The 27268-nt window shown below is 38.3% G+C and overlaps 2 protein-coding genes across 6 annotated transcripts in view; one reads left to right on the top strand and one right to left on the bottom strand.

Annotated features, from left to right (window-relative positions):
• Positions 1–12670, top strand: part of LOC126092240 (serine protease inhibitor dipetalogastin) — a 284082-nt gene extending 271412 nt beyond the window's left edge. Inside the window, exons 7-10 of the mRNA XM_049907745.1 lie at positions 940–1107; positions 3699–3821; positions 5173–5349; positions 10718–12670. Of these exons, the coding sequence (XP_049763702.1) occupies positions 940–1107; positions 3699–3821; positions 5173–5349; positions 10718–10952 (703 nt within the window). The 3' untranslated portion in view covers positions 10953–12670. The remainder of the gene's footprint in view (positions 1–939; positions 1108–3698; positions 3822–5172; positions 5350–10717) is intronic.
• An 11615-nt stretch (positions 12671–24285) lies between these two features.
• LOC126091907 (focal adhesion kinase 1) overlaps positions 24286–27268 on the bottom strand; it is a 752716-nt gene continuing 749733 nt past the window's right edge. For all 5 annotated transcript variants that reach the window (XM_049907213.1, XM_049907212.1, XM_049907215.1 and 2 more), the window contains one exon: positions 24286–26443. In XM_049907213.1, coding sequence (XP_049763170.1) covers positions 26266–26443 — 178 coding nt within the window. In that variant the 3' untranslated portion in view covers positions 24286–26265. The remainder of the gene's footprint in view (positions 26444–27268) is intronic.

Raw genomic sequence — 27268 nt, forward strand, 5'->3', positions numbered from 1 at the left:
GCGTGTTTGGCGCCGTGCAGGTGAGCGCCACAATCAGGACTGCATACGACCGAGGCAGACAGGGCCAACACCCGGCATTATGGTGTGGGGAGCAATCTCCTACACTGGCCGTACACCACTGGTGATCGTCGAGGGGACACTGAATAGTGCACGGTACATCCAAACCGTCATCGAACCCATCGTTCTACCATTCCTAGACCGGCAAGGGAACTTGCTGTTCCAACAGGACAATGCACGTCCGCATGTATCCCGTGCCACCCAACGTGCTCTAGAAGGTGTAAGTCAACTACCCTGGCCAGCAAGATCTCCGGATCTGTCCCCCATTGAGCATGTTTGGGACTGGATGAAGCGTCGTCTCACGCGGTCTGCACGTCCAGCACGAACGCTGGTCCAACTGAGGCGCCAGGTGGAAATGGCATGGCAAGCCGTTCCACAGGACTACATCCAGCATCTCTACGATCGTCTCCATGGGAGAATAGCAGCCTGCATTGCTGCGAAAGGTGGATATACACTGTACTAGTGCCGACATTGTGCATGCTCTGTTGCCTGTGTCTATGTGCCTGTGGTTCTGTCAGTGTGATCATGTGATGTATCTGACCCCAGGAATGTGTCAATAAAGTTTCCCCTTCCTGGGACAATGAATTCACGGTGTTCTTATTTCAATTTCCAGGAGTGTATTATACTACAAACACGGTTCATCTTTTGTTTCCGTTTCTAATAGAAATACCCCTGCAATGCCCGGTTGGTCAGCTAGTACCAAAGTCAATTTCATAAGACAGTAACTATCGGTGCTCTGTTTGATCCTCACAGACTTCAGACTTCACATTGGAAAGGTGGATATTTTTGTGCCAGACGATACAGTCCCTAGTTCCTGCAGGTGAGACTTGTAAAAGAGAAAAGCGGACGCAAATTTTCCTACGCTTGTATGTGTGTTTGCAGGGCGCAGGGTCGGCGGAAGATCTCCCGCGTGGACATCGAGAAGTGCCGGCCGCGCATCCAGCGCTGCGAGAAGCTCGCCTGCACCGACAACTCGACCAGGGGCCCCGTCTGCGGCTCCGACGCCAACACCTACGACGACGTGTGCAAGCTGCAGAAGGAGGCCTGTCTGTGAGTCTCTGCTCCTACCGAGGGGCGCTGGGCTGTATTTGCTTTTGTTGTTCGGGATGTCCGTCGGTTATCTTCTAGTCACTGCACTGTCCAACTGGGTACACGGAATGAAAGCTTGTGCGATTTTTAAATACCATTGCCCTTTAAAAAAAGCCTGAAAATTATTTCAGTGCACAACTATAAAGCATTGGAGAACGTGCTGTCCATAATCTCCAGTCTGTAGGTCCGCGACTCAGCTCGCCGAAATTTAAATAAAATGTTCTAATTGTCTACGACAAAAAAAAAGACTCACCACCAAGGAATTAGCTAAATTGGACGGAAATCGGTAGATGTGGTGCAAATGTACAGACAAACAAATGATTACAATTTCAGAAAAATCGGGTCATTTATTCCAGAGAAAGAGCTTCAGAAATTGAGCAAGTCAATGGCGCATTAGCCCACTTCTGGTCATTATGCGCGCGGTTATTCAGCTCGACATTCATTGTTAGAGTTTTTGGTTGCTACCCTGTGGGATATCGTGCCAAATACTGTCCAATCGGCGCATTAAATCGTCAAAATCCCATGACGGTTGGAGGCACTGCCCGTAATGCTGCAGAAGTTCTCAACTGGGGAGAGATCCAGCGAATTTGTTGGTCAAGGTCGAGTTTGGCAAGCACGAAGACAAGCAGCAGAAACGTAATAAAAACTCTACAGTATTTTTCTGTATAAAGTGGACCCTAAGTTCAAAATTACGACTTTCTATCATTAATCTTATGTGCTTTTGAAATGTCGTAAAAAGCGGATTTGTCTCGAAACTAATGAGCGGATCGTGCTGAAACTCAAAATGTCATCTTGATATTGGTTTTACATCTAGCAAGATCTCCGGTTTATTTCAAACCATTGTACAGTTCTTTGTCTGTGTGTCAGTGCATACATTAGGATATGCCCCGATCTCTCACTCGCCTGCTATCATGGCTGTGAATCCACAGTACTTGCTTCCCCATGCTACTGCCACTGTGCTTTCTCTCAAACCATCAGATGTGACTCACTTTGCACCCCACCACAACTGAAGTGTACTAACTGAAAATCTGTGCCACCCTGCAGCTCGACTGGAATCCCTGCTTATCAAGAGTCTCATCTCAACGTTTAGACTAATTGAGCTTGATTCCAGAAGTCTAACACCTATTTACACTGATGGTTCAGCATAACTGAACAGTTTGAACTGATATCATTTTAAGCCATGTAATTATGCCTCCACTAATTTCATTCCCATCAATCCATTCATTTCATTTCATTTCAGTGCATTTAACTCATTTCCATCACAATTATTCTTACTACTTCAGTATACTGAAATGAAATGAAATAATTGTATGGCATTATTGGCCAGGAGACCCATCTATGGTTGTTTGGCCACCTAGCCCAAGTCTCTTTATTTGATGCCACGTCAGTGAGTCGCTTGTCGACGATGAAGAAAACACAATATCCAGTTCCTGAGTAGGTAAAATCTCCAACTTGGCCAGGAATCAAACCCAGGCCTCCTGCATGGCAGCCAATTGCACTGACCTCGCAGCTCCAGAGGTGGAAAAAAAGATTTGATAGAACCCCATTACTCATCCTGTTATATTATTACATCCTTGAATGATGGGGCTTGTTACATACTATGAGAGGCAATGTAACACAGCAGTGTAAGACTGTTGTACATACCACCATGTTAACTATTTATTGATGCTTCAGGATGTGCTCTTTCAGCCTAACCTCTCATTTAGTCTAGCTGTTCTATAAACAATTCTCTTTGGTGATGTTGCAAGTTATATCTTCAAGTCTAATGTAGGAAATGCAACTCTTGAGAAAATAACAAAAATCTTATCGAAAATAAACACATACATTTACATCAATGTGACTACTCTGCATTTCACACTTAAGTGCTTGGCAAAGTACTCAAAGAACCACCTTCAGACTATTTTGCAACCATTCCACTCTCAAACAGCACCTGGGAATAATAAACACTAAATCTTTCCATGTGAGCTCTAACTTCTCTTATTTTTTCACTACAGCTATTTCTGCACTTGTAGATGGGAGTCAAGAAAATATTTTCACACTTGGAGGAGCTATTTGGTGATTCAAATTTCATAAAAAGATCTCAAAGCAATGAAAAACACCTTGCTTATTATGTCCATGACATACTGTCCCATATTTCACGATAATATGTAACAAGCTGCCCGTCATTGAACTTTTTCAATGTCCTCCATCAATCCTATCTGATAAGGATCCCGTATTATGTTGCAATGCTCCCAAAGAGGACGGCAAGTCTAGTGAAAGCAATCTAATAGGTTTGTTGTATCTCCTAAGTGTTCTGACAATAAAAAGATACAAAAAAGAAAAAAAAAGTCATACACACTTGTTGATGGCACATTTTATTCCATTGCCATGTAACTGAAGATGGTGTAAGAGTCAGTTTTGACAAACGAGCTACAAGAAGCCTGAGAAGCCAATGGGAAACCAGATATTTTATGTTGGAGACAGACAGTCACACATACTTAATAGAAGTGGGGTGTAGTTATAATTTTTTAATGATGTACTTACACATTAATTTTCTTCTTTCATTTTCACAGTAAAGGAATACTGATGGCACATGTGGGAAACTGTTCTGACCTAACAGCAAAGGATGAATGCCCTGAAGAATGTCCAGATACTGAGGACAAGCCAGTGTGTGCCTCTGATGGAAATGTCTACAGGTTAGTGAAAAACACATCCATGCCCGACTGCAGTTTCATGATTTAACAACATTTTAACAGTAATTGTTGTACTCTGTCATTATTTTGATGATTAATTCTCTCTCTGAAAGGCATGTCGTGGAACATTTAATACTGTTTCGTTACTATTTTCATCAAACTTTCACAGCTACACGTGGAAGAATGGAGATTAATTCATGAAAATTTTGTTGTTCCTCTTCCTCCCACTTTGGCTGGATCTTGCCTTTCTACATTTTTACGTTGGATGTACATTAGGCCTACACTGACACATTAGCTGAGAAGGAAACAAAACTACTAAATTTTTAATACTATTTGTTGCTATCTTTTCACTCAGTTCCTTGCACTATTAATCAGCTAAATTTCTTTTTTTATTCTTTGTTTAGCACTTATCTGGAGAGGTATATTTTTTTTCAAAAAGGAGTGTAGGTAAAGTTTGCCTCTCATGGATGACTCCATTTCATACCATTATGTAAAACTTGTGGCATTTCTTATAGGTCTATATCTTAAGTAGCTGTCATTATTAACATATTTTCATGTAAATCATAACTTGTTTCAATGACCAACAATGTGTTATGAGTGATTTTTCAGTTTCTTTCTATTTGTCGACTGGTCTACAGGTGTTCCAGTTTACAGTGTCCAATGGGCACAACATTTCAGCAGAGAGTACTGTTGTCATGTTTTCTGACAAACTGACCTCCTGGTGGTGCACAGCTGATTTGCATCCCCATCCCTTGTGTATGGAGCAGCTCACAGGAGGAGGTGATATGTCGACTGTTCACCCCCAGGAGGTCAGTTCATCAGCACACCTGATGATGGTAATAGCTCTGATTGCCAAAATATTCTGCCCAGTGGACACTATGGACCACAAGTATACCTCTGGACTGTTCAAATCACATGTTAGATGTTTCAAGAATTATGGTCTCTTTATATTTCTTCTCTTACCAAAATAAGAAACAAAGGCAATAACAATGAAATCTAACTTTCTCTTCTCAGTAATGGGCAGGTGAATGCATTGAACAATGGAGTTGCTTTCTGATGCTCACGGTAACACTGTGTGTCCAAGTGATTAAAACAATCTGTACTTCATACTGCTTATGAGATTAGAGTGCACAATCTCTGCTCTAAATTCAGCAAAAGCAGTGCTGCTGAATACTGAAATATGCAAATAACTGATGTGCGTCATCCCATACAATCTCCTAATAAATTAAGTTTGTTTATGTGTTCACTGGGAGCCCAATTACCTTTTACATGAAATCTTATCTCCTTCAACAAATTCTTGATCCACAATGTATGCAAGTTATATTTGAGAATGAATTGTGTCTCTTTGTTTCAGATCTGAGTGTATCATGCAGCGAGAGACATGCGGACAAAAAGTAGTTGCAGTTCCTCTTCATCACTGCCGCACAACTGAGCGTTGCAATGATATATGTGATGAGGAGAGTGCTTTTGTCTGTGGTTCAGACAATAAATTCTATCGCAATGAATGTGAGATGCGTCGCAGCAACTGTGGGTGAGTGTGACTTCCATTCACTCACTTCAAACTGCAGCAGGCAACAACAGGGAAGACAGGTGGCAGGCAGCTTGTCTTCACTGGAGGGAATAGGGCACACAGTGTATATCTGCAAATCATAGGTAAAGGGAACTCCCAAACCCACGCCAGTGTGAGTTCCTTGCATAGTAAGGAAAAAGAAAATAACATGTCCTTTGTGGATAGTCTATGATCTTTCAGTGTTACGAAACAAGATAGACAAATTTCATCAGTACAAGGAAAAGGATAGATTCCCACTCAACATAGAGGTGACAGGTTGAATTGTAGACAGGCACAATGGAAAGATTGTCACACACATAGCTTTCTGCCAAAGTCTTCTTCAGAAAAGGAACCCCAACGCATGCACACACTCACACAAGCAAGCACACATCATGCACACATGACCACCATCTCCAGCAGCTGTCACATGGAACAATCTGGAGAGGCCAGGAAAGCAGAAGGTATAGCAGGGTTTTGGGGGGGGAGGGGGGGGGGAAGAAGTGTGCTGTCTGGTGGAGTGTGCAAGGACTAGATGGAGATATGACAAGACTGGCACTAGACACAGCATTGAGAGGCTGTGAGGTAGGACGTTGGGGAGGGGGCAACAGGGAGTGGAAACAAGAGAGTAGGGAACGGGAAAGATGAGTGGGTGCAATGACACAGGGTGGCACAGTGAGGGTGAGGGGACATGAATACGGAGGATGTGACAGGACGGACATTTGCAGAAACTGTTGTGTGGAGGGTATGGGGCAGTGGGTAACCATAGGTTGAGGCCAGGATGATTTCCGGAGTGAAGAGTGTGATGTACGAATAACTCCCTTCTGTGCAGTGCAGAAAAGTTAGTGGTGGATGAGGTGATCCAGATGGCCAGGGGTGTGAAGGAGCCATTGAAATCAAGCATGTGTGTTCAGCTGCATGTTGAGCCACAGGGTGATCTACTACAGTAGCCAGAAGCCACGTAGACCAGTGTGTGGCACAAAATGCAGCTGAACATAATATGCTTGATTTCAATGGCTGCTTCACAGCTCTATGCCATCTGGAGCCTCCCCTCCACTACCAGCTTTTCCATACTGCACAGTTGGGAGTTATTCTTACAACATTCTTGACATCCAAAATCATCCTGGCCTCAACCTCAGGTAACATACTGCCCCACTCTCTCCACCAACAGTTTCTGCACCCTCTGTCCTATCACCTTCTCCCTACTGATGTCCCTTCAACCTCATTGTAAGCCATCCTCTGCCAACACACCAACCTGCCTTTCTGTTTCCCTGCTCCTCTCCTTTTCTACTCCCCATTACCCGCCCTCCCCGACATCCTGCCCCACAGTGTCCAAGCACTGCAACTGGTCGCAGTCTTGTCTTGCCTCCATCTAGTCCCTGCACACTCTGCCAGACACTCTCCCCCAAACCACACCCTGCCATCCCTTCTCCTTCACTGTCTCCTCCAGATTGCTGCTCGCATTCCACATGACAGTTGCATTCTGGTCCGAGCTGCTGGATATGGCAGTCATGTGTGCGTGAGATGCGCTTGTGTGAACGACTGTGTGTGTGTGTGTGTGTGTGTGTGTGTGTGTGTGTGTGTGTGTGTGTGTTTGTTTCCTGTTCTGAAAAAGGCTTTAGTCTGAAAGCTAAATGTCTGTCAACTTTTCATTGTGGCTGCCTCCAACTCAATGTGTCATCTTTACGAATAGTAGCTGTCTTTCTTTTTCCTTATATTGCTGATATTCCAACCTGTTGTTTCCATTGTTAGATGAAGTTTAGTTACACTTTACATTTCCAAAGGAAGTTTTTGATGTTGTCAACACTCTTAAAAATAAATCTTCAAGTTATATGTCAAAATCAGAGAACATCATATTTTATTGGTAATTCACCATTAATGGCACCTTAGTTCACCTACATTTGCAACACACATGACAAAAACTATAGGTGACTAAGGAATGAAGAAGTTAGTTTATTCTGTATATTTCCATTCCAAATGATTTACAGAATCACTGGGAGGATAACTTACCTTACAAAGATCTTTTATTCCCAAAAAATGAAAGCATAATAGAAGAATTACATCTGCAGAGAGGTCTTCAAAAATATGAAAATTTTGACACATTTCAAAATATATTTGTTTTTCTTGCATATACTTCTCATTTCTCAAAAAAACAACAATTCTAAGCATGAATATAATCCTAGGATGATAAACAATGTGAACAAGAACTTCAAGACCTTGACATTAGTAAAGAATGAAGTTAAGACATGCGGATACATATGATTTCAGCATCCTGCCATAGCATATTAAATGCCTTGTTGTTAATGTAGGGAAGCTTATGACTGAATTAATGAATTTAAACATCATCATCTTCATGAGGATAAGCTGATGACTGAAAAAAACTTTCATTCACATCCATTTTCAATTGTACAAATCATCAGAAGATATCATAAAAAGTCAAACAAGCATGCTTAACGAAGGTAATAGTATGTCATCAATAACAAAATAGAACCTGTGGAGTTCTACTGTAGTGATAAGTAATTGTACAGCATTATAGCTATGGTCTCAGTCACAAATTTTGAACAGTGGAGCGAATTAGAAAGCACACAAATTACTAAATTGGAATCTGTCGGATACCAGTGGTGCACAGCAACCATTGAAAATTCAGATGTGAAGAAGGACAGCAGTCAGTGGCAGAATCCATAATTTATTGCAGATCTAGTTTTTGATTATATGACTATAAATGGCTCTGAGCACTATGGGACTTAACATCTATGGTCATCAGTCCGCTAGAACTTAGAACTACTGAAACCTAACTAACCTAAGGACATCACACAACACCCAGTCATCACGAGGCAGAGAAAATCCCTGACCCCGCCGGGAATCGAACCCGGGAACCCGAGCGTGGGAAGCGAGAACGCTACCGCACGACCACGAGCTGCGGACCATATATGACAATAACATAGTCATCATTAGTACATTACAAGATGAGTCACATAGGTTTTTTTGTTCCTGCCATGCAAACGCTATCATCAGTTGTCACATGCTTATACTCTGACATGGTTATGCCTATATGATTCTTCTGCTAATGCACAGATGATCACTATGTTATAGTCTGATCTAGATCTGCAAAAAATTATGGATTCTAGGCTGACTGCTGTCCTTCTTTACATTCGAGTACAAATTACTATCATGAAGGTGTGGTATGGTTTTCAATGAACCTAACTGCATACAGTTTGTGACTTAACATCATATGACTGTCATTGGTGTGAAGCTTATCTTGGTGAAGATTGTTCTTTAAACATTTACTAGCTGTGGAGCATTGCGTGCATATAACTTACTAAATTAAAGATATTTCTGTTCGGTAACTCACTCTACTCAACTGACAGGTACCATTAAAGAAACTCTTAAAGTTAATGTACTAATTTTTCTGTTAGTTAAATTGCTCTACTCAACTGACTGGCATCTTCAAAGAAACTCTTAAAGTTATTGTATTAATTTATAGTTCGATTAATATTAATACTGTTATAAAATCGAGGTACTTTATTGTACTGTACTTGGGTGCTTGTTCTTGACTTCCTTCTTCATCCCTATACTCTCTTCTCTGCGGCATCCGTGGAATACGATTCACATAACTTAATCACCATATAGTTGGGGCACTGTGTGGTTGACAAGCACATATACAAAACTGAAGTCATTGCTGAGCTTCTGGACTATACCTTCTTTAAGAGCTAAAAAAATACGTATCAATCATGGAAATTTCTGGATGAAATATTAGTAAAATAAATTAAAGCCAACCAATCACCTTTAGCAGACTGATAGGGGACGTACAGGCATACATAGTACAAGAACACAGTATTAACTAGTCCTGACTCTTTCTTCTTGCAGAATGTACACATGCAAGTGCACACACACACACACACACACACACACACACACACACACACACACACAAAAACCATGGCTACAGTTGTGTGTGTTTAGGTGTCTATGTTCTTGTGCATGAAAGTATGTAATACTGTGTACTGTTAAATGTGTCTATGTGCCACATTCTACTAAAGGTGAATGGTTAGTTATATTTCATGTAAAAATACATATCAAACACACCTACACATTCCTACTATGTTGTCAACAAAAATCTTGAAAAGTTGATTCACTTCCAATTTTTACACAATACTCTAATAAAGAGATGGGCATAGGCTATAACTTTTTTTTTAAACTACAATGTACGTGTTTTCCAATAAAACCAACTGGAAAAAATACTATGCTGTGAAAATATGTAGTTTCATTTTCTTTCTTGCAGTAGCAGGGCATATAAACCATTAGGCAAATTCAAATAACTTATGGGGATGTCATCAACAATTGACAATATTTCGAAAGGAGTACACTCTTACCATGAAAATGGCAGAGTGTTCTCCTGTCGAAATATCGGCAGTTGCCGTTGATGTCACCCGACTGCATTCCCATAAGTTATTTGAACATTGTATACGCAGGGAGAAACTTAGGTCTCAAATTAGACAAATTGTTTATCCATTATATATTCTTTCTCCTTGTATATAATTTCAAACAAAAATTGTATGCACAACAATGAGCTGTTTTCTTCCTTGCCATTGGTTTTACAGAAAACAGAAAAGTTGTATTTATGGCTTATCGGCTTATGATTAAAATACGACAATGCAATCTGAATTGTCTGAACTTAATGACCCCAACAGTTCAATGATTAAAACTGTGCACAATACTGTCACTGAACCTATTATCCCCACAGATCCAGCAGCTGGTGATGTAACTCATACCCCGTATGCCAATGATCCCAACCAGTTTACCCGGATTCATTTTAAGCAACTTCAGTCCCAAATTAAGGTTTTGTTTGCAATACGAGTAAACAAGGCTCAAGCTCAGAGAGAGAGAGAGAGTGGGAAGGAGGAGGTAGAGAAGGGAGGGGAAGTTGGGGGGGGGGGGGGGCGATTAGGATGTACATACAATTCCCATACATATTTAGCAGTTGTGAATCATTTCTAAATTTGCTAGTGCATATATAGATACACATACACACATGGAACAGTTTTATTTGCTTACCTTCCCTGCAAGGCTGAGATCCATTAATAAAATATTTTTTCAGTCACTAAATACACAATTACAATATATAGTTTACACCCACCACTCCTCAAGGAAAGAAAAACGTGTTCATTCTTTCCCGGCTTTCTTATTTTATTACTCTCCTGTTTCTTGAACTACAACATAACTCTTAAGTCTATCCCTTTCTACTGACTTTCAGTGTGCATTAAAGTACAAAATAACTGTGACAATCCATGTAAGACAATATTGTCTCAAAAGTTTCTGAGTCTGCTTTGACAAATTAATTATTTCTTTTCAGGAAACATGTCTATGCAGTTCCACTGAAACGCTGCCTGAGTGGCTTTGTCTTCCGTGGTTGTCAGAAGATCTGTCCACCACATTATGACCCAGTATGTGGCACAGATGGTAAGACGTACTCCAATGAGTGCTTCCTCGAACTTGAAAACTGCCGCTCGCGGTCGCTGGTTTCTAAAGCACATCTTGGGCGGTGTGGGGAACCGATAGCATCTCCTCCTCGCAACTATTTATATTAAGTCGCTTTACTATCATTTACTTTTATATACATCATACATAATACGTCTTAGCACAAAGTGGTCTCTAGCTTTTTATTGCAAATTGCAGGGAGAATGAGGCAAACTTTAATCAGAAATGTCACTTGGGTGTTGATTTGTTAGCAAAATAATGAAAGACCATTTTTCATTTTCCATAACTTGAAAATGGCGTGCAATTCTGCCACACAGGAGATATCTCACAAATCAAAACCTCTCTTAGAAAAGTAATTTACTTAAATATAAATTTTTACCTGCCGCATTCAAGCCTTCATAAATCCTGTAAGTTTCTATAAAATAAAGTATAACAGAGAGTCTCCTGAAGTTATTCACTAGGGGCTGAAAGGTTAAATTTCACTTTAATACAAGAATTTAAGGAGGCTATCTAAGGCCATGTCCCTGATAAAACTACGAGGTCCATCAGCTTTCTCTCTAAAAGTGCAGTCCATTATTAAATCACAACATATTTAAATATTTTGCTTTTATTTATTCTTGTTATGGTCACTCCCAGCATAATAAACAATTAGAAGTAATTTCATTTCTTGAGACACAGAAGTGTTGTGTAAAAATATACATCACAGACAACAGGTGGATATAAGTTGTTTATTAACAATTTCATTGTTAATCATTCTCAGTGCTTTACAGCATATTGTAAGTTTAATGAAAAATGCCTCTAATTTATATGAACTATGGCACATTCCATGACTGCAAGTATTAATACTTTCTTGATTCACATTATGGAAAAGTAAAAAAGTATAAGAATAGTTATGTTTAACAAATTATTCAACAAGTAGGATACTTAACTCAGGAAATGATGTTTTAAGATGAGTACTTCAAATCAAATATTTGCTAATGTGTACTACTTTTCACAATGCCAAGACAGTCTAGTTCCTGAAACAAACCCACTTTCTTAGAAATATTATAGTACAGAAAATGAAGCAAGAGAAGATTTCTTTCATTAAGTGACATAACAGTAGTATGTAGTATAATTTATATTAAGACTATTTATAAGATTTAATTTATTTTATTTTCCTTTGCTTGTAAATACATGAAGTAAGTGTATGTTCTCATTAATGGCAAATGATTTATAAAATTGTTCCTAAATTTTTGTTTATGTTTTTATATGGAATTCTTTTGTAACCTAATTTGCACAACTTGAGATTTCAAAAATCTCATATTTACTTATGTATGCCCTATATTTGTCTGTCATGATGGTGGAAAAAAAGTTTCAGCTGTTTTGATACTCACTTTACTCTAGACTATAGCTTGCAGAGAGATACATGCTTCATATTTAATTAGTATTGCCACATCCCAGTATGGTGCTAAAGATTATAACAATTTTGAGTACTAAGTGACAATGGCAATAAGAGTTTGATGGGCATCACAGTGCTCTAAAATTTTTGAGATGTTGTAGTCGACAAGCCACATTATATGGTAAATCTGGATTCTGAATGTTTCATAATGAAATCTAAAAGTGCATAAAACTATCACAAAAAGTGCCTTTGATTTTCCTACTACGAGATAATTCACAAATGGGGAATGCAAAATTGTATGAGTCAGACTGTAAATGAAGTGATAATGTGATAATTTATTAATTAATTTAGTAAGTGAATGTAAAACATTTACTCTTTGAAAGTGAATATTTCAATAATGCTATGTTTATGGTCTGCATTTATTTTTTTGAAATACATGTATATAAACAACTCAAGTTTTACTTGAATTTTTATCATTTTTTACCTTTGTTGTCCTCAATGTTGTATTTGATCCATTGACTTCTAGAATTTACAGAGGACGAAAGCCACACACAGTTAGACTTCCTATTTATTTGATTGCTTCCTGAGTCTAAGTCAAAACTCTGTTTTTCTACCCAAAGATCTTCTCTAGGTTTGTGGCACACTTTGATTATATTAAAATTTTTTGAAAGTAGTTTCCTGGCTTTTAAATAAGGAAAGGCTCTGGTGCACTCTGTCCGTTTCCACACCTTTGGACAGTCAGTGAGTGGAAGACAAGAATTACTTCAAGCTTCTTTTTCTTCTTTCTTTCTTTTTATCCCCTTGCAGTAGCAGACTGGGTGGTGGGAGTGGGAGGGGGGGGGGGTGAGAGGGTTGGAGGAGGGTGGCCCATGTGCAGGCCTCCTTTTGTCCTGGGGGTCAGGCCTCCAAATCTCATGGTCTCTCTGGAACAGGACAACTTTTAATCAAATCCCAAATGAGGCCAAAGTATGTTTAGTAAATAAGATCTATTTTATAGTTCCAGACCCCACACATATGCGAAATATAAACATAGATACCTGCTTACATATTATAAGGCATTGGCAATTGTCAGTGGGTGCACTCAGAATTTTAAGTATTTTTGTAAAATATTGCATGAAACTTAAAAACTGTAGAATGATAACCAGTTGTTTGCTACACACAATTATTCTTCATGTAACGCCTTTTGATACCTATGCGATCTATACAGGTATACTACAAGTACAGTTTAAAAACATCTGAAGTGCTTAACTTTGATTTATTAATTTTTTAATTACAGTAGTTCATTCTAAACATTACTTTTTCAAAGATTATAGATAATTAAAAACACTACAGTCATTTAGATTTTATATGTTGGAACTACGCGTAGTAAAATGCTCTTTCTGCTGCACTCCCCCACTATCATAAAAATCAATCTACCTCTATAGTCAGTGCCTTGAAGGTGTTGCATCCCACTTACATCTACATCTACATCTATACTCTGCAAACTACCATGGGGTGCGTGGCAGAGGGTACATCCTATTGTACCAGTTATTATGGTTCGTTTCTGTTCCACTCATGAATGGAGTGTGGGATGAGTTCGGCATTAAATATAAATAGCAGATAGTTCTGATGCATCTAACTCAGACTCCTCATCATCAAATGGCGGTGCACATTGGGCAATACCTGTTCCTGTGCATATCAAAATTGTGACTACTGAAAAATGTAATTAAATATATCAAATCAAGTAGGGACTTTTGGAATCTATAGGAATACCAGGTGCACACATAAAAGGAACACATTTTATTTATTGTGCTTCTACTCACATTTGAACAAGATGAATACTTATGGAAATAAATGTGATACTCACCATCAACAAAGAAACTATACATTTTTTGCTGTCACTTATTTGCCTCTGAGGGTATGTTGTTGTTGTGGTCTTCAGTCCAGAGACTGGTTTGATGCAGCTCTCCATGTTACTCTATCCTGTGCAAGCTTCTTCATCTCCCAGTACCTACTGCAACCTACATCCTTCTGAATCTGCTTAGTGTACTCATCTCTTGGTCTCCCCCTACGATTTTTGCCCTCCACGCTGCCCTCCAATACTAAATTGGTGATCCCTTGATGCCTCAGAACATGTCCTACCAACCGATCCCTTCTTCTGGTCAAGTTGTGCCACAAACTTCTCTTCTCCCCAATCCTATTCAATACCTCCTCATTAGTTACGTGATCTACCCATCTAATCCTCAGCATTCTTCTGTAGCACCACATTTCAAAAGCTTCTATTCTCTTCTTGTCCAACCTATTTACCGTCCATGTTTCACTTCCATACATGGCTACACTCCATACAAATACTTTCAGGAATGACTTCCTGACACTTAAATCTATACTCGATGTTAACAAATTTCTCTTCCTCAGAAACGCTTTCCTTCCCACTGCCAGTCTACATTTTATATCCTCTCTACTTCGACCATCATCAGTTATTTTGCTCCCCAAATAGCAAAACTCCTTTACTACTTTAAGTGTCTCATTTCCTAATCTAATACCCTCAACATCACCCGGCTTAATTCGACTACATTCCATTATCCTCGTTTTGCTTCTGTTCTCTGAGGGTAATACAAACAAAAATAAATTTACTTCTGTCTTCTGTTAGTGTTGGTAATTGAATCCAAAGATGTCAAACCAATAATTGTCACTTGAACATTTATCAAATTAAGAAAAACCGAAAACACTCCCTTTGGGCTTGAAACTTAATAAAACCATTGACAAAGCTAACCAGAATATTGTGAATGATGAGATCAAGAAATGGAGATACATTTTGCATTGCCTCTTAGATATTATGCTGTTTTTAGCAAAGCAAAACCTTGCTTTCCATGATCATTGTGAATATGTTTCACCGGAAGACAGAGAAAATTTGTTACAACTGGTGCCATTAATGGAGAAATATGATCTAGTATTGAAAAAGCATTGTTTAAAACCTGAAGTGACTGCTGGTGGGTGAATGAGAGTACCTGCTTATTTGTCAAAAGGGGTACAAAATGATTTTATTTTTGTTTTGGGTGAACATTATAGGAAAAAAATACTGCACAAAAAATGGCTCTCAGCACTATGGGACTTCACATCTGAGGCCATCAGTCCCCTAGACTTAGAACTACTTAAGAACAGCACACACATCCATGCCCAAGGCAGGATTCGAACCTGTGACCGTAGCAGCAGTGCGGTTCCAGACTGAAGCACCTAGATCCGCACATATGAAAAAGGCCAAACACTCTGGAATAATTTTTGACAGGGCTGTTTATGAAAGCAGAACTGACCAAAGGAGTAAAATAATTGGATATGCCCTCATGGAAGACAGCATTATGGAAGTTCAAGTATCCTTCTTGGTCTTCTTTTTTTATGTGAGAAGGATATATAAAAAAAGATGGGCTGGATACTGTGTTGTGGAGGGCTCATGGTTACGACAATGCTGCATCAGTGTCAGGTATACATGCAGGAATACAACAACAAATTTGAGGAGTCAACCCAAAAGTTCTGTTTAGTGCTTGTGCTAATCATTCCTTAAATCTTTGTGGAGTTCATGCATTCTCAAGGGAGCCCTCTAGCATCACCTGTTGTTGAACCATAGAGAAGTTATATTCATTCTTTTTGTCTTCTACATATAGATGAGAACTACTTACAGAAAAAAATAGGAACAAGTTTGAAATGCCTGTCTGATACTTGCTTGTGTGCTGATTACAATTCAGTTAAGTTCTAAAAGAAAATGTGGGAACAATTATGAGCAGTTTGTGAAATAAACAAGATCCACCCAAGGCAAACATTGATACTAATCTTCAGCAAACTTGCTACTTGTGGCTCTAAGTGATGTCACTTCTTTGACCTACATCAATACTGGAGGTAGCAAATTTAGTCCAGTAATATCTACAGTCTCCAAAAATGACTCTGGATAAAGGACTCAGCAAATTAAAATTCATGAATGAATTTTTAGTGATCGAACAAACTAAAATTATAGACAATACTGTTACTTTTTCCACTAAAAAAATGCAGTGATAAGGAAATTAACTTTGTCCAACAAAGAACATGAGGGTAAATAAATAATACTGGGTGAACTACCTCATAAAATTGGATTACGAGTCCATAAAGTAATTCATTGATCAATATTTGAATTTATAGACCTATTTATATTAGAATTCTCACAATGATATATGGCCATGAAGGAAATCATCAAAATTACATGGCCACAATTGATCCATGCTGGAGTGGTGTATTTCACAGCAGAGCACACCAGACCCAGAGTGTATGAGTACCCCCAAGCAGTATTACAGAGTTTTATAAGAAAGCTGTTCCTGCTTTGAAGAGACACAGTGGTTTTTGTTAGATATTGCCTGTGGCTTAAAGTTCTGTCCAAAGTCACACCGACATACATCACAGTCACACTGTATGAGAGAACAATGTACACAAAATGTAGTGCATAACTGTTGTTATCCAGAATGAGATTTTCACTCTGCAGCGGAGTGTGCGCTGATATGAAACAGCGCACACTCCGCTGCAGAGTGAAAATCTCATTCTGGAAACATCCCCCAGGCTGTGGCTAAGCCATGTCTCCGCAATATCCTTTCTTTCAGGAATGCTAGTTCTGCAAGGTTCGCAGGAGAGCTTCTGTAAAGTTTGGAAGGTAGGAGACGAGGTACTGGCAGAAGTAAAGCTGTGAGTACCGGGCGTGAGTCGTGCTTCGGTAGCTCAGATGGTAGAGCACTTGCCCGCGAAAGGCAAAGGTCCCGAGTTCGAGTCTCGGTCGGACACACAGTTTTAATCTGCCAGGAAGTTTCATGTTGTTATCCAGTCTGTGGTTTATGCAGAAACATGGCCTCTGATGTAGGTTAACCTAGGGCAAAGCCTCCATCCACAAAAGTATTGTATTAGAGTGTTTCAGTCCTTCCATCACATTTGTGCTATTGTTTTCATGCCTTTATGCCAGACAGCAATGCCCAGTCATCAGTGCACAACAATTTCAGTGACTCTGGGCCATGTCAGTGATACATGGACAAAAGAGAAGGTGGTACTAGGGTGGATCCTTGAGGTAGTCCATTGTTAAGTTTCACACTTATTTGGAGACATTGTCTTTCATCAGCTCTTTGTTAACCGTTCTTTTAAATCCCATGTTACCACCAGAATTCATCTTTATAACTCAATGCTTTAGTTCTGGACAGCTTCTTGATACACTGGTAGACATAAAAACTACTACATCCACAAGGACTTGTCACTGTGAATTAGATCAGCATTACTTATGATACAGACAGATACATACAAATTCTCATGGAAGCTTCACACACTGAGCAAGGTGACATATTGATTAGCACACTGGATTCACATTTGGGAGGACTACGGTTCAAACATACATCTGGCCATCCTGATTTAGCTTTTCCATGATTTCCCTAAATCGCTTCAGGTAAATGCCATGGTTCCTGTGAAATGGCATGGACAACTTCCTTCCCCATCCTTCCCTAATCCGATGGGGGCTGATGACCTCACTTTTTGGCCCCTTCCCCTGAATCAACCAACCAACCAAGCTTCATAGTGATGTATCATCTCAAAAATACACACAAAGAGCACAAATAATTTGCTCTTCACAAAGTAACATTACAATCATATGATGATAAAAGCAGCAATGCGACCATGTTTTCAATCCTATTAGCTCGACATGTTTCAGTTTGTCCTCAATGACATATCATTATTCTGTCTTGACCATCAAATATAGATCACTCAGAGAGTGATCTACTGGCTGTCAGCGGTGTTGGTGTTGGTGGCAGGTATCATACTGCAACTGCAGCATAAGTCTAGGATAGTCTAGCACAGATACTGCAAATCCTTTTTTTTTATGTTGGTACATTTGGCACAATAACATATCACATGTTGACTTCATCTACAGAATAGTTTGGTTTATATCGTTTTCTATACTATTCATGTTGTGTATGGTTTGTTCAAATGGGTAAACTGAAATAAAAAGTTACCAACAAAAATGTATCCAAAGTTGCAGGTTTACAAGTTGATCTTTCATTTTCCACATATGACAAGGGGAGATCATGCAAGCAAACCCACTGATCCCACTGTGGGGGCATACCTGAGAGAAATGCATGTAAAAAAGATTTGGTCACTAAGCATTTGTTTTCAAAAAAATAATTTTGTAATTTTCCTGTGTTGACTCCATAGCTACAGATTTTTTCCCTCCTTTTTCCTAAAGCAATGGTGCAATGCTTGAATAAACTGAAGAGACATAACACTTTAAACTAATGCTCAGCCACCATAATAAAAAGACAGTCTTGTAAATCTTCTTGTTCTATTCATATATAAATTGAAGTCCCTCTCCATGGTTTCTGTTCGTATGTTTGGGGTAATCTCAGGAACTATTGTTGACATTTTGATAGGGTTGTCACTAATATATATACTGATTTACGAGGAAGGTTTGGTGGCAATGGAAGCAGGTAACTGCAATGCGAGGCCAGCGTGAGCTAACGCTACCAGGAGGCTACACTGGCAATGCTTTTGGGCGAACCAAGCAGCATGGTAGCTTGTATCTCCCATCACTGCCATGAGAAGTCTCTCCAAATGCCAATAAATATTGCACAGTGGCTGCTAAACAAAATTACAGCTACATCAGACGTGTCATCTGGCAATAGATACTTAATGTTATCCGTGTGGGGCCAGGGCAGGTTGTTAGTGTAGTATGAGATGACACTCAATGGAGATAAGTCAGTATGTACGGTGAAGTTCAACATGAATTCTATCTAGTATATTCTGAAAAGTTAACTCTGAAAGAACACACCACAGTTTGATAATCATTCTGTTGTCACATCATCTAAATAACCAGTGAAATTATAATTACAAACAATGTGGATGTCTGAAGAACACAGAAAGCACACATCAAAACTGGGATGAAGTATGTAGAACTTAATGAGTATGGCTGCCAGGCACCAGTGGAGACGTCATCACAATACACTCAAACAATGATGTATGTAATTAAGGGTAGACCAAACAGTGACAAACTAGTCCAACTTGAGAATGATAAAAGAAAATTTATATGAAAATAGGTGAACATTTACCTGCCTCTACTGTAGTCATCACTTTTCCCCCCTCAACAACAAATGCTTCTGACTGTAGCAGATTACTGAATACAATGTGGTACACTTAATGGCACTGTAATATCTTGTGCAAGTAGTCACGTGTGAAAATGTGGAAAATTATTGCTTCACATGTGTTTGACAGTGAACATTTAGCACAATCATACTGGTCCATCATTCTGTGCCTCAGTGCTACTGGATACAATTTGATTGCACTGAAAGAGTTCCTCACCATTCAATGACACAAAGAAAATTATGTACTGCTGAAGGTCAGTATCCTATGGTGCAACTATAATTCTGTGGAAAATTTGGTCACATTGTGGAAAATAGTCCAAAATTCCTAAACAATTAGTAGGAAATTTTCCCAGAATCTCTCTGACTGACTGTGAACGGAAATTGTGTACTGATACATTAGTCTTCCAACAAGTAAAACATTTCCTACATGTAATAAGCATTCACATGTTCTTTTACCATCATAAATTCATATACCCAAATCTGATACTGTGTAATACTATTGCCTCAGTTCATCAGACAGGCAGAAGTAAAGATATGGAGATGTAATAGGGCCATGAAAGCACGGCTTTGGTCTTGCGGTAATCTGCAAGTGTGTATAGCGTGTGCAAAGAAAGCAGTGAGATATTGAATGAACAATGTACAATTCTTTTTCATTTTATTACACCAACTTGTTGAAAGTTTGTATAAACTGAATGTGGCAGTGCATTTGTTAAGACACTTGCCTCTGATTCAAGAGGATGGATGTTTGTGCTCCATCCAGCTATCCAAAATTGTTTCAGGAAAATGCTGGGATGATTCCTACAGTGAGGCCATAGTCAACCAACTGTCATATCTTTACTAAATACGCCTGTATGCTTGTAAACTTCTGTAAATATGATTTACATTTTTTCAGTTATAAAGCTGACAAATCCTGCATCATTTTAAACAGTCCTTGGGTGAATATCTTACAGTACTATACAATACTAGGTAGTGTTACTAGACTTCATCAATAAAACCTGGCCAGAATCAAAACTTGTGATGTGTTTACTTCAAGGAGATGTATAGCTTTCTCTACCAAATGCAGAAGTAATTTCCACACATATTCTTTCCTTCATTTTACATTTATTCAACCTCATACAGAAGTATGGTATTTGGAAATGGAACTGGCAGATACGTTATGCAGACAGTAACACAATGTACTGTATAAGACGAAGATGATGATTATATGTTGCAACAGCAAATATTTCCATTACAGAGATGATGTATGTGTACATTGCAGAAAATGAACACGTTTATGTATTGCAAACTAACATCCCATAGATTTTCGGGCTCACATGAGGTTCCTCTTCATCGAAATATCTTGGCTCAAAATCAGCTAGGGGTTGAACCGCATTTGTCGGATTACATGCCCTAAATTAGACACTTGTGTTTTCAAAATAAAAGTTAATACAGCATAAAGCAACAGTAATATTAATATCAGGAGCTAAATTAACGACCCATAAAAGATGTAGGGCACACAGATGTTATTTGGTTAGAATAATGTTTATTCAGAAAGCAAACTGATAGCGAAAGCGGTCGTATTTGGAGTTACTGTTACACTCGAGCGCATATCCATTTGACACAGTTCGATCATTCACAATATCATCACAAAATACAAGTTATCTACAGGAAAAGTTAAAGTTCACATCAGCCACGTGGTTGTTCACCACTCAGAGACTAAGTCCCGTGATACCACACAACGCGAAATTTCCTAAGTCGTTTCACTTCCTAGCTGCCTAAAGACCGACTGACCGCTTTCGCATCTCAATCCGAACTGTACCCTTTGGTGTCTCCAGCTAAACTGTCCGCTTTCATGTATGCACCAGCACTGTTTCTGCCCGTCCCTGGCCGCGTTTCCGGTGTGCCGAGCATCGTCGCTCAACTGACTAGGGCAGTTCCCTTTCCTGAAACCGTCCATCTGATTGGCAGCAGCTTATTCTACATTACTTTACATTTTAACATATTTAAATAATCATAGCATGACCACTTTCACGTTCTCAATAAAGTAACAATAATACCCATTACATAATAAAAGTTCAATTCTTTTACATAAAACCAATACCATTTCCGTCTTAGCTTTGAATGCCACAGCCACTAGCCTTTCACCAATGTGCTTTCTGATAAATAAATAAATAACAAAAGTAACTATTATGCACTAAACTTTACAACAAATATTCTATTACCTAATGATTCAATAAAGTGTCATGCTGCCATAGTTCAATGTGTTTTGTGTGGAGAAAATGATGATCTGATGTTTAACTGTAAATACGGATAATTTAAATTTACTACCATAAAGCGGGGTGACTTTGAAAGGTGAGGCGACTTTGAACAGCAATTTAGCATCTTTTTGAAGTAAATGCTGCACTCTAATGCGTACATATGGAACTAAGGTCAGAGTCTTTCAATATCGCCAGTAATCGATACATTCAGACGATACGACAGTCAATATGAAATAAAGTTGTATACCAATGCCAGAAAATAAAATAATTTTCTGGAAATGTAAGTTCCTTCACAAACGCAAAAACATTTGCCTATTATTAGAAGCATTTTTGAATTTAGAATTTGAAATGAGTTTTTATGTGCAAGGTTAACACTTGAATGAACATTTACAAAAAGCATAAAATATTATATTTATTCTTTGGTGATGTAAAAAAATAAAATGTGAAGGATTGTCTTTCAAGGGGTGACTCTGAACAGTGCTTTCTGTATTCTTTGACACATCAGCTCCATGGAAAATATATTTTACTGAAGTTTCCTTCAAAGAAAAGTGTAAAATATTATGTTGGACATGTTATCACTGATGATGAAATTACACTTATGAGAAAATGGCATTCCAAGGTGGAATCAGATGAAGTTTATTTTTTTTTTTTTTTTTTGTGTGTGTGTGTGTGTGTTCCCAAAGTGTCAGGTTTTGAGAAAGATGACATTTGTAGGATTCTGCCTGATTCTAAGGTAGACAGAAGGGGAAGGCTTCATTTTGAGCTTAAATTTGATGTCTCTGACATCTGCTAGAGTGGACACTCTTTCCTGGCAGCTTCTTTTCCTGTAGAGTGTTTACAGATGTATTTCTTTAAAATGTGATAACTTTTTTTCATTGCTTACAGACTGTTTTGAAAAGATCTATTCTCAAATAATTTTCTTATTTCATTAAGTAGCTCAGCACGCATTTCCATTGTTAGCAAAATAACGCAATAATCATACGAACAGTTTCAGGTGATTAAAGAAAACTCATAAAAAATACTCAAATTTTTCTAAATAAGTTACTTTCAAAACTATATTTATATACAAAATACCATGCTGTTTCATATGATAGGGGTGTCATTTAACAGTAATTGATGTGACTTCCAAAGAATAGGCAAATGTTTCCATGTTCAAAGTGACCCTGACCCATGGGGTGAAATTGAACAATGAAAATTTTTTAAAAAAATTAACTAAGCATGTGGGATAACAATGTATAATGTGCTTTATCATATTCAGCAACACATCTTTCAACTTCCCAAAAACTTTCATGTCATATCTTGAGAAGTTTCTGTTTAATTTAGAAAAATGAATTTAAAATATTCAAAGTCACCCCACTGTAAGGTATATCTTTTAAACAAATTAAGTTACAGAGTTGATATTTAAAATGTTTCTCATTTCAATGATGTGCTTCTATATGAAATGTCAATCATTAAGATCAACCAAAGCGTTCAGATTTTAGCATTCAGGTCTTTGTTACATAACTTGTTAATTTCACTTTAAGAGTAAATCCTAAACTGTTATAGATATGATCACTATTCACATTTTATTGGGATCACCATGAAACTTTATGGAGGATGGCAGATTAAAATTACTGTGGCTTGATTCTCTGCATTACTACACAATTAAATAGTTTCCATAAATGTTTCCCTTTATAACCAATCTTAGGTCCGCCATATTTAACACTGTTATGTCTCTTCGTCCACCAACAACTTCTATTGGCTTTCCCTGTGACGTAGGTTCTCGTCTGTCTCACTCACACACTACTGCGCTTAGGCCTCACTAGACAATAGACGCCTGTAAATTTCCCCATCTTGTGGTGAATCTGTGCCCTTTGTGGCATGCAGTCCTGGATGACAGGGTTTGTTTCACAATTCCTGCAGCCTGACTCTTTCGGCCATATATTTAAATGAGAGCACAATGCTCGTTAACTCACAGTATCTATATCAGTAACATTAAATAATGGAATAAAAGTTGTAGTCAGTTCCCTTCACTTATCAAATACATGGTCACTACAGTTGCCAACTTCATTTGTGGTCATGCTCTTCATCACAAACTAGCCTCACTCCCCCTCAAAAACCACAATTATGTTCCACTAATCTATCACTGACTGATAGTGTTAATAACAGGATTTATTTAAAAATTATTTTGCTACCTTCATCCTGAAAAGTATGAGAAATACATTTACTGGCAACTAATGCTGAAGCTTGCCATGCAGAGATTTGGTCTATGTATTGACGGTTACCAAAAATAGTTTTTTGGCTTATACAAAGTTTCTGTTTCACTGTAGAACAAAAAAGGGAAACTTCCATGTACACTTCGTCACAAATTCAGAAGGTATGTAATATGTAAAACTCTCATACTCAGAATATGGTAAGAAACAGATGTGAAACAAAATGTGTGATTGGAAGGGAGAGGGAGGGAGGGAGGGAGGGAGAGATGGAAAGAGAGAAACAATATCTCCTCTCTCAACTCACAGTACCGTTACTGAGCATATTCCTTTTTCAGAGAGTATTCAACTGATGTTATTTAAATTATGTGGTGTAAGAACTGGAAAGTGAATGTAGTGCTGAAATATAACTGCCAATTGCCTAAATTAGCGTTCACATTAATTTACAGATTTTGTTAAAACTGTTGCCTCAATTTTCTTCATTTTGCTGATATAGTGACTGGACAAAGGTTGCTTTATAAAGAAAATCGCTCTGCAAAAGACAAACTGGTTTAATTTCTTTTTAAAACTCTGAAGATGACAAATGCACTCTTAATACAGTAGTAATAAAACAGAAATAATAATATGACAATAACAACAATGATAATGACATTGCTCATAAGGCAAGCATAGTTACCTATGACAGGTATAAATTATGAGTTATATCTCACAGGAAAGCACAATTCTGTGCTTGTCACACTGAAATCAGGCACACACTCATTCAACACTGTGACTAGTTAAGTGGATGAGTTCAGCAACTGAGTACTGCTAAACAGATAATATACAAGTTTTTTTATCACTGTGAATAGGAGGAACAAAATTTACTGAGGCATATAAAATTTTGTCTACAGCAAATGAGGTTCAACAGTCTGGCTCTTAAGGGCTGAAGTAGTACCATCAGTTCACTGCATGTGCAATAAGGCAGCAGGCAACTGAAGAATAAGAACACAAAAATCATAATAAAAATCCAAACATACAAATACACACCTTTATAGGTACACTTCAACAAAGGATCCATGAAAACAAACTACGATAATTTAGCTGAGTAACTGAAAAACGCAACACTTTTCTATCTCACGGCTTTGCTGAAAACTAATTTTCTACATCTGGTCATTTGTATTTTAATGTATTGCCCTTAACACATGAATATGAATAGGAATACTGTTGCAAACACACTACTTTCAATAACATCTGAATTTCCACTAGCCTACTAAAGGCGAAGATGACAGCAGAAGTTTAGCCAGAGTCTGAAGTGTTGCATAGTTCAGAACTAAAGCACACACGGAATTCAAAAGTGCTACAGTCACACTCCACTGCCTTAACAACAGTATTCTGTACACACCAGATATATAGCTTGAGCAAATCAATTAAATAAAGACTGTACATAAATCTTTATATTGCAGCAACATTTCCTTGATAATAATATTTATGCTTGCTGTGTATAAAGGCAGAGTACAAATATTCTTATATGTGTACAATATACAACAGCACTTAGCGATGCCACATACAAGAATATAAATAATCTTATTAAAGTAGTCTTTCATTTATAACATTCTGAACTGGCTAATCACGATAATTTATAAGATGCTACACTGTCACTGTATGCTTCAGTATGTTTGATACATACATGTGTAAAATAAGTCTGTTTTTCAAAAATTCCTTTACTCCATATCATTACGTCCAAAATACATACAACATGAAAAAACACAGGTTTTACTGTCAAATTCATTAAGTGAAAACTTAAGTGAAACTGAAACTCCTTTCTGAGCCGTTTTTCTCTATATATGGTAGATGAAGCACTGATTACAAAATGGAGTGGAAAAACAAATATTCATAATGTTGTCACTGATGCTGATTATGATGATGATGATGATGATGATGATGAAGATGATGATGATAACACACATGAGGAAACTGTTCACAATCTCCTTTATTTTTACTTAACAGTACCATTCTGTTCTGTCAAATTATTTTATCTATAAAAATAGAGCACCAAAGAATGAGATTTACACTGGCAGAAGTGTTGTGAATATTGATAAAAACAGTGCACAGTTTCTTAATCAAACTTATAAATTAATGTCCTTGGTACTTAAGATATTTTAAAGTAAAAAAAAAAAATTAAAAATCAGATTACTGTTGGCAGTGGAGCATTTCCTGGTTTATATACCATACAAAAGATAGCAGTCTTCTTTTTAACCTCTGAAAAGCAAATGTTTGAGGATGATCTAATCTAGAATTACAGGATGATTCAGAGGAAAGCCAGACTATCATTAAAAACTGTTTTCTCTTGTTTTCCTCCACTCATATGAGCACACCTCTGAGTCTTATACTGTTTCAACACAAACTGAATACAAGCAAGAATAAAGACTTAAAAAACTAAAGTTAAGGAATGTTGAGAAGAAAAGCCCACATCTCCAGAAGAAGCGACACCACGGAGGTGGACTCGCAGCACAGGTGGTCGTGGCCTGCTTGCGCTAGCTGGTGGCGGGCGTGGGGGCAGGTGTGGGGGCTGCGGCAGAGGCAGCTCCCGTGTCGGGTGGTGCACCACGCATCAGGGCATCCACGTCTGGATGCCGCAGGCGCACGGCATCAATGACATCGAGTAGGTTCTTGGCGTCCATTGCCAGCACGTGAGCTGCTGACAGCATACCCCTGAAAAACCACCCGCAGAATGACAATTTACAGCATTAAAAAAACTAAACACATACTATTTCTCCAAACTATATACATAAGGTTAAGTGAGTAGTGGAGAGATTAGGTTCTCTCTTGCTACTTAAATATCATCAAATGGAAAGAGGATGTCTGTGTTTTTGTACTTCATACTGAGCATTAATGCCACTGTTATTTATATGTCTAGAGTGGATCAGGATTTTTCTTTCATTCATATGAATGAAATGACATATGATTATGCTCTATATTCTACTGTTTGCCAATCTTGCCAGAAATGAGATGGTGTTCAAAAATAGTATGTGAAGGTACCGTACCGGTTTCAGCACTTACTTAGTTCACTGTGAGGCACTAATTAAAATTTTTCATTCAGACTGAAGAAACACACATAGAGAATGTTCTGGGATCCCTCCGACATTTGTTGAACAACAACAGGTTATACAGAGTTTCACTTTGTGACAAAAGATGCTGTCTTACCCAAACACGTGAGTGAGACACATTGGTCACAGAATGCAACCTGTTACAGTCAATTCAAAGTAGTTTGCTGTTCTCCTTCAAAGTATCCAGTCTGCCTAAGAGGTTATTACTGTTTACATGTGAGGTCCTGGATCTAGCATGGATGCTGACAGTTTGAGCTCTGACATTATTTTGTATTATTTCAGGTGAAGGTTCACTTAACATACACTTGGCATACCTACAAGAATCAGATTCCTAGCAGAAGGCACATATCCTATAGGATCTGCACTGCACTTTGACACATTTAAGAAACAAAGAATCTTCATCTAGAGCACAGATAGAGTGGAAATCATG

Source organism: Schistocerca cancellata, chromosome 7 (assembly GCF_023864275.1).
Source record: "Schistocerca cancellata isolate TAMUIC-IGC-003103 chromosome 7, iqSchCanc2.1, whole genome shotgun sequence".
Lineage (NCBI taxonomy): Eukaryota > Metazoa > Arthropoda > Insecta > Orthoptera > Acrididae > Schistocerca > Schistocerca cancellata.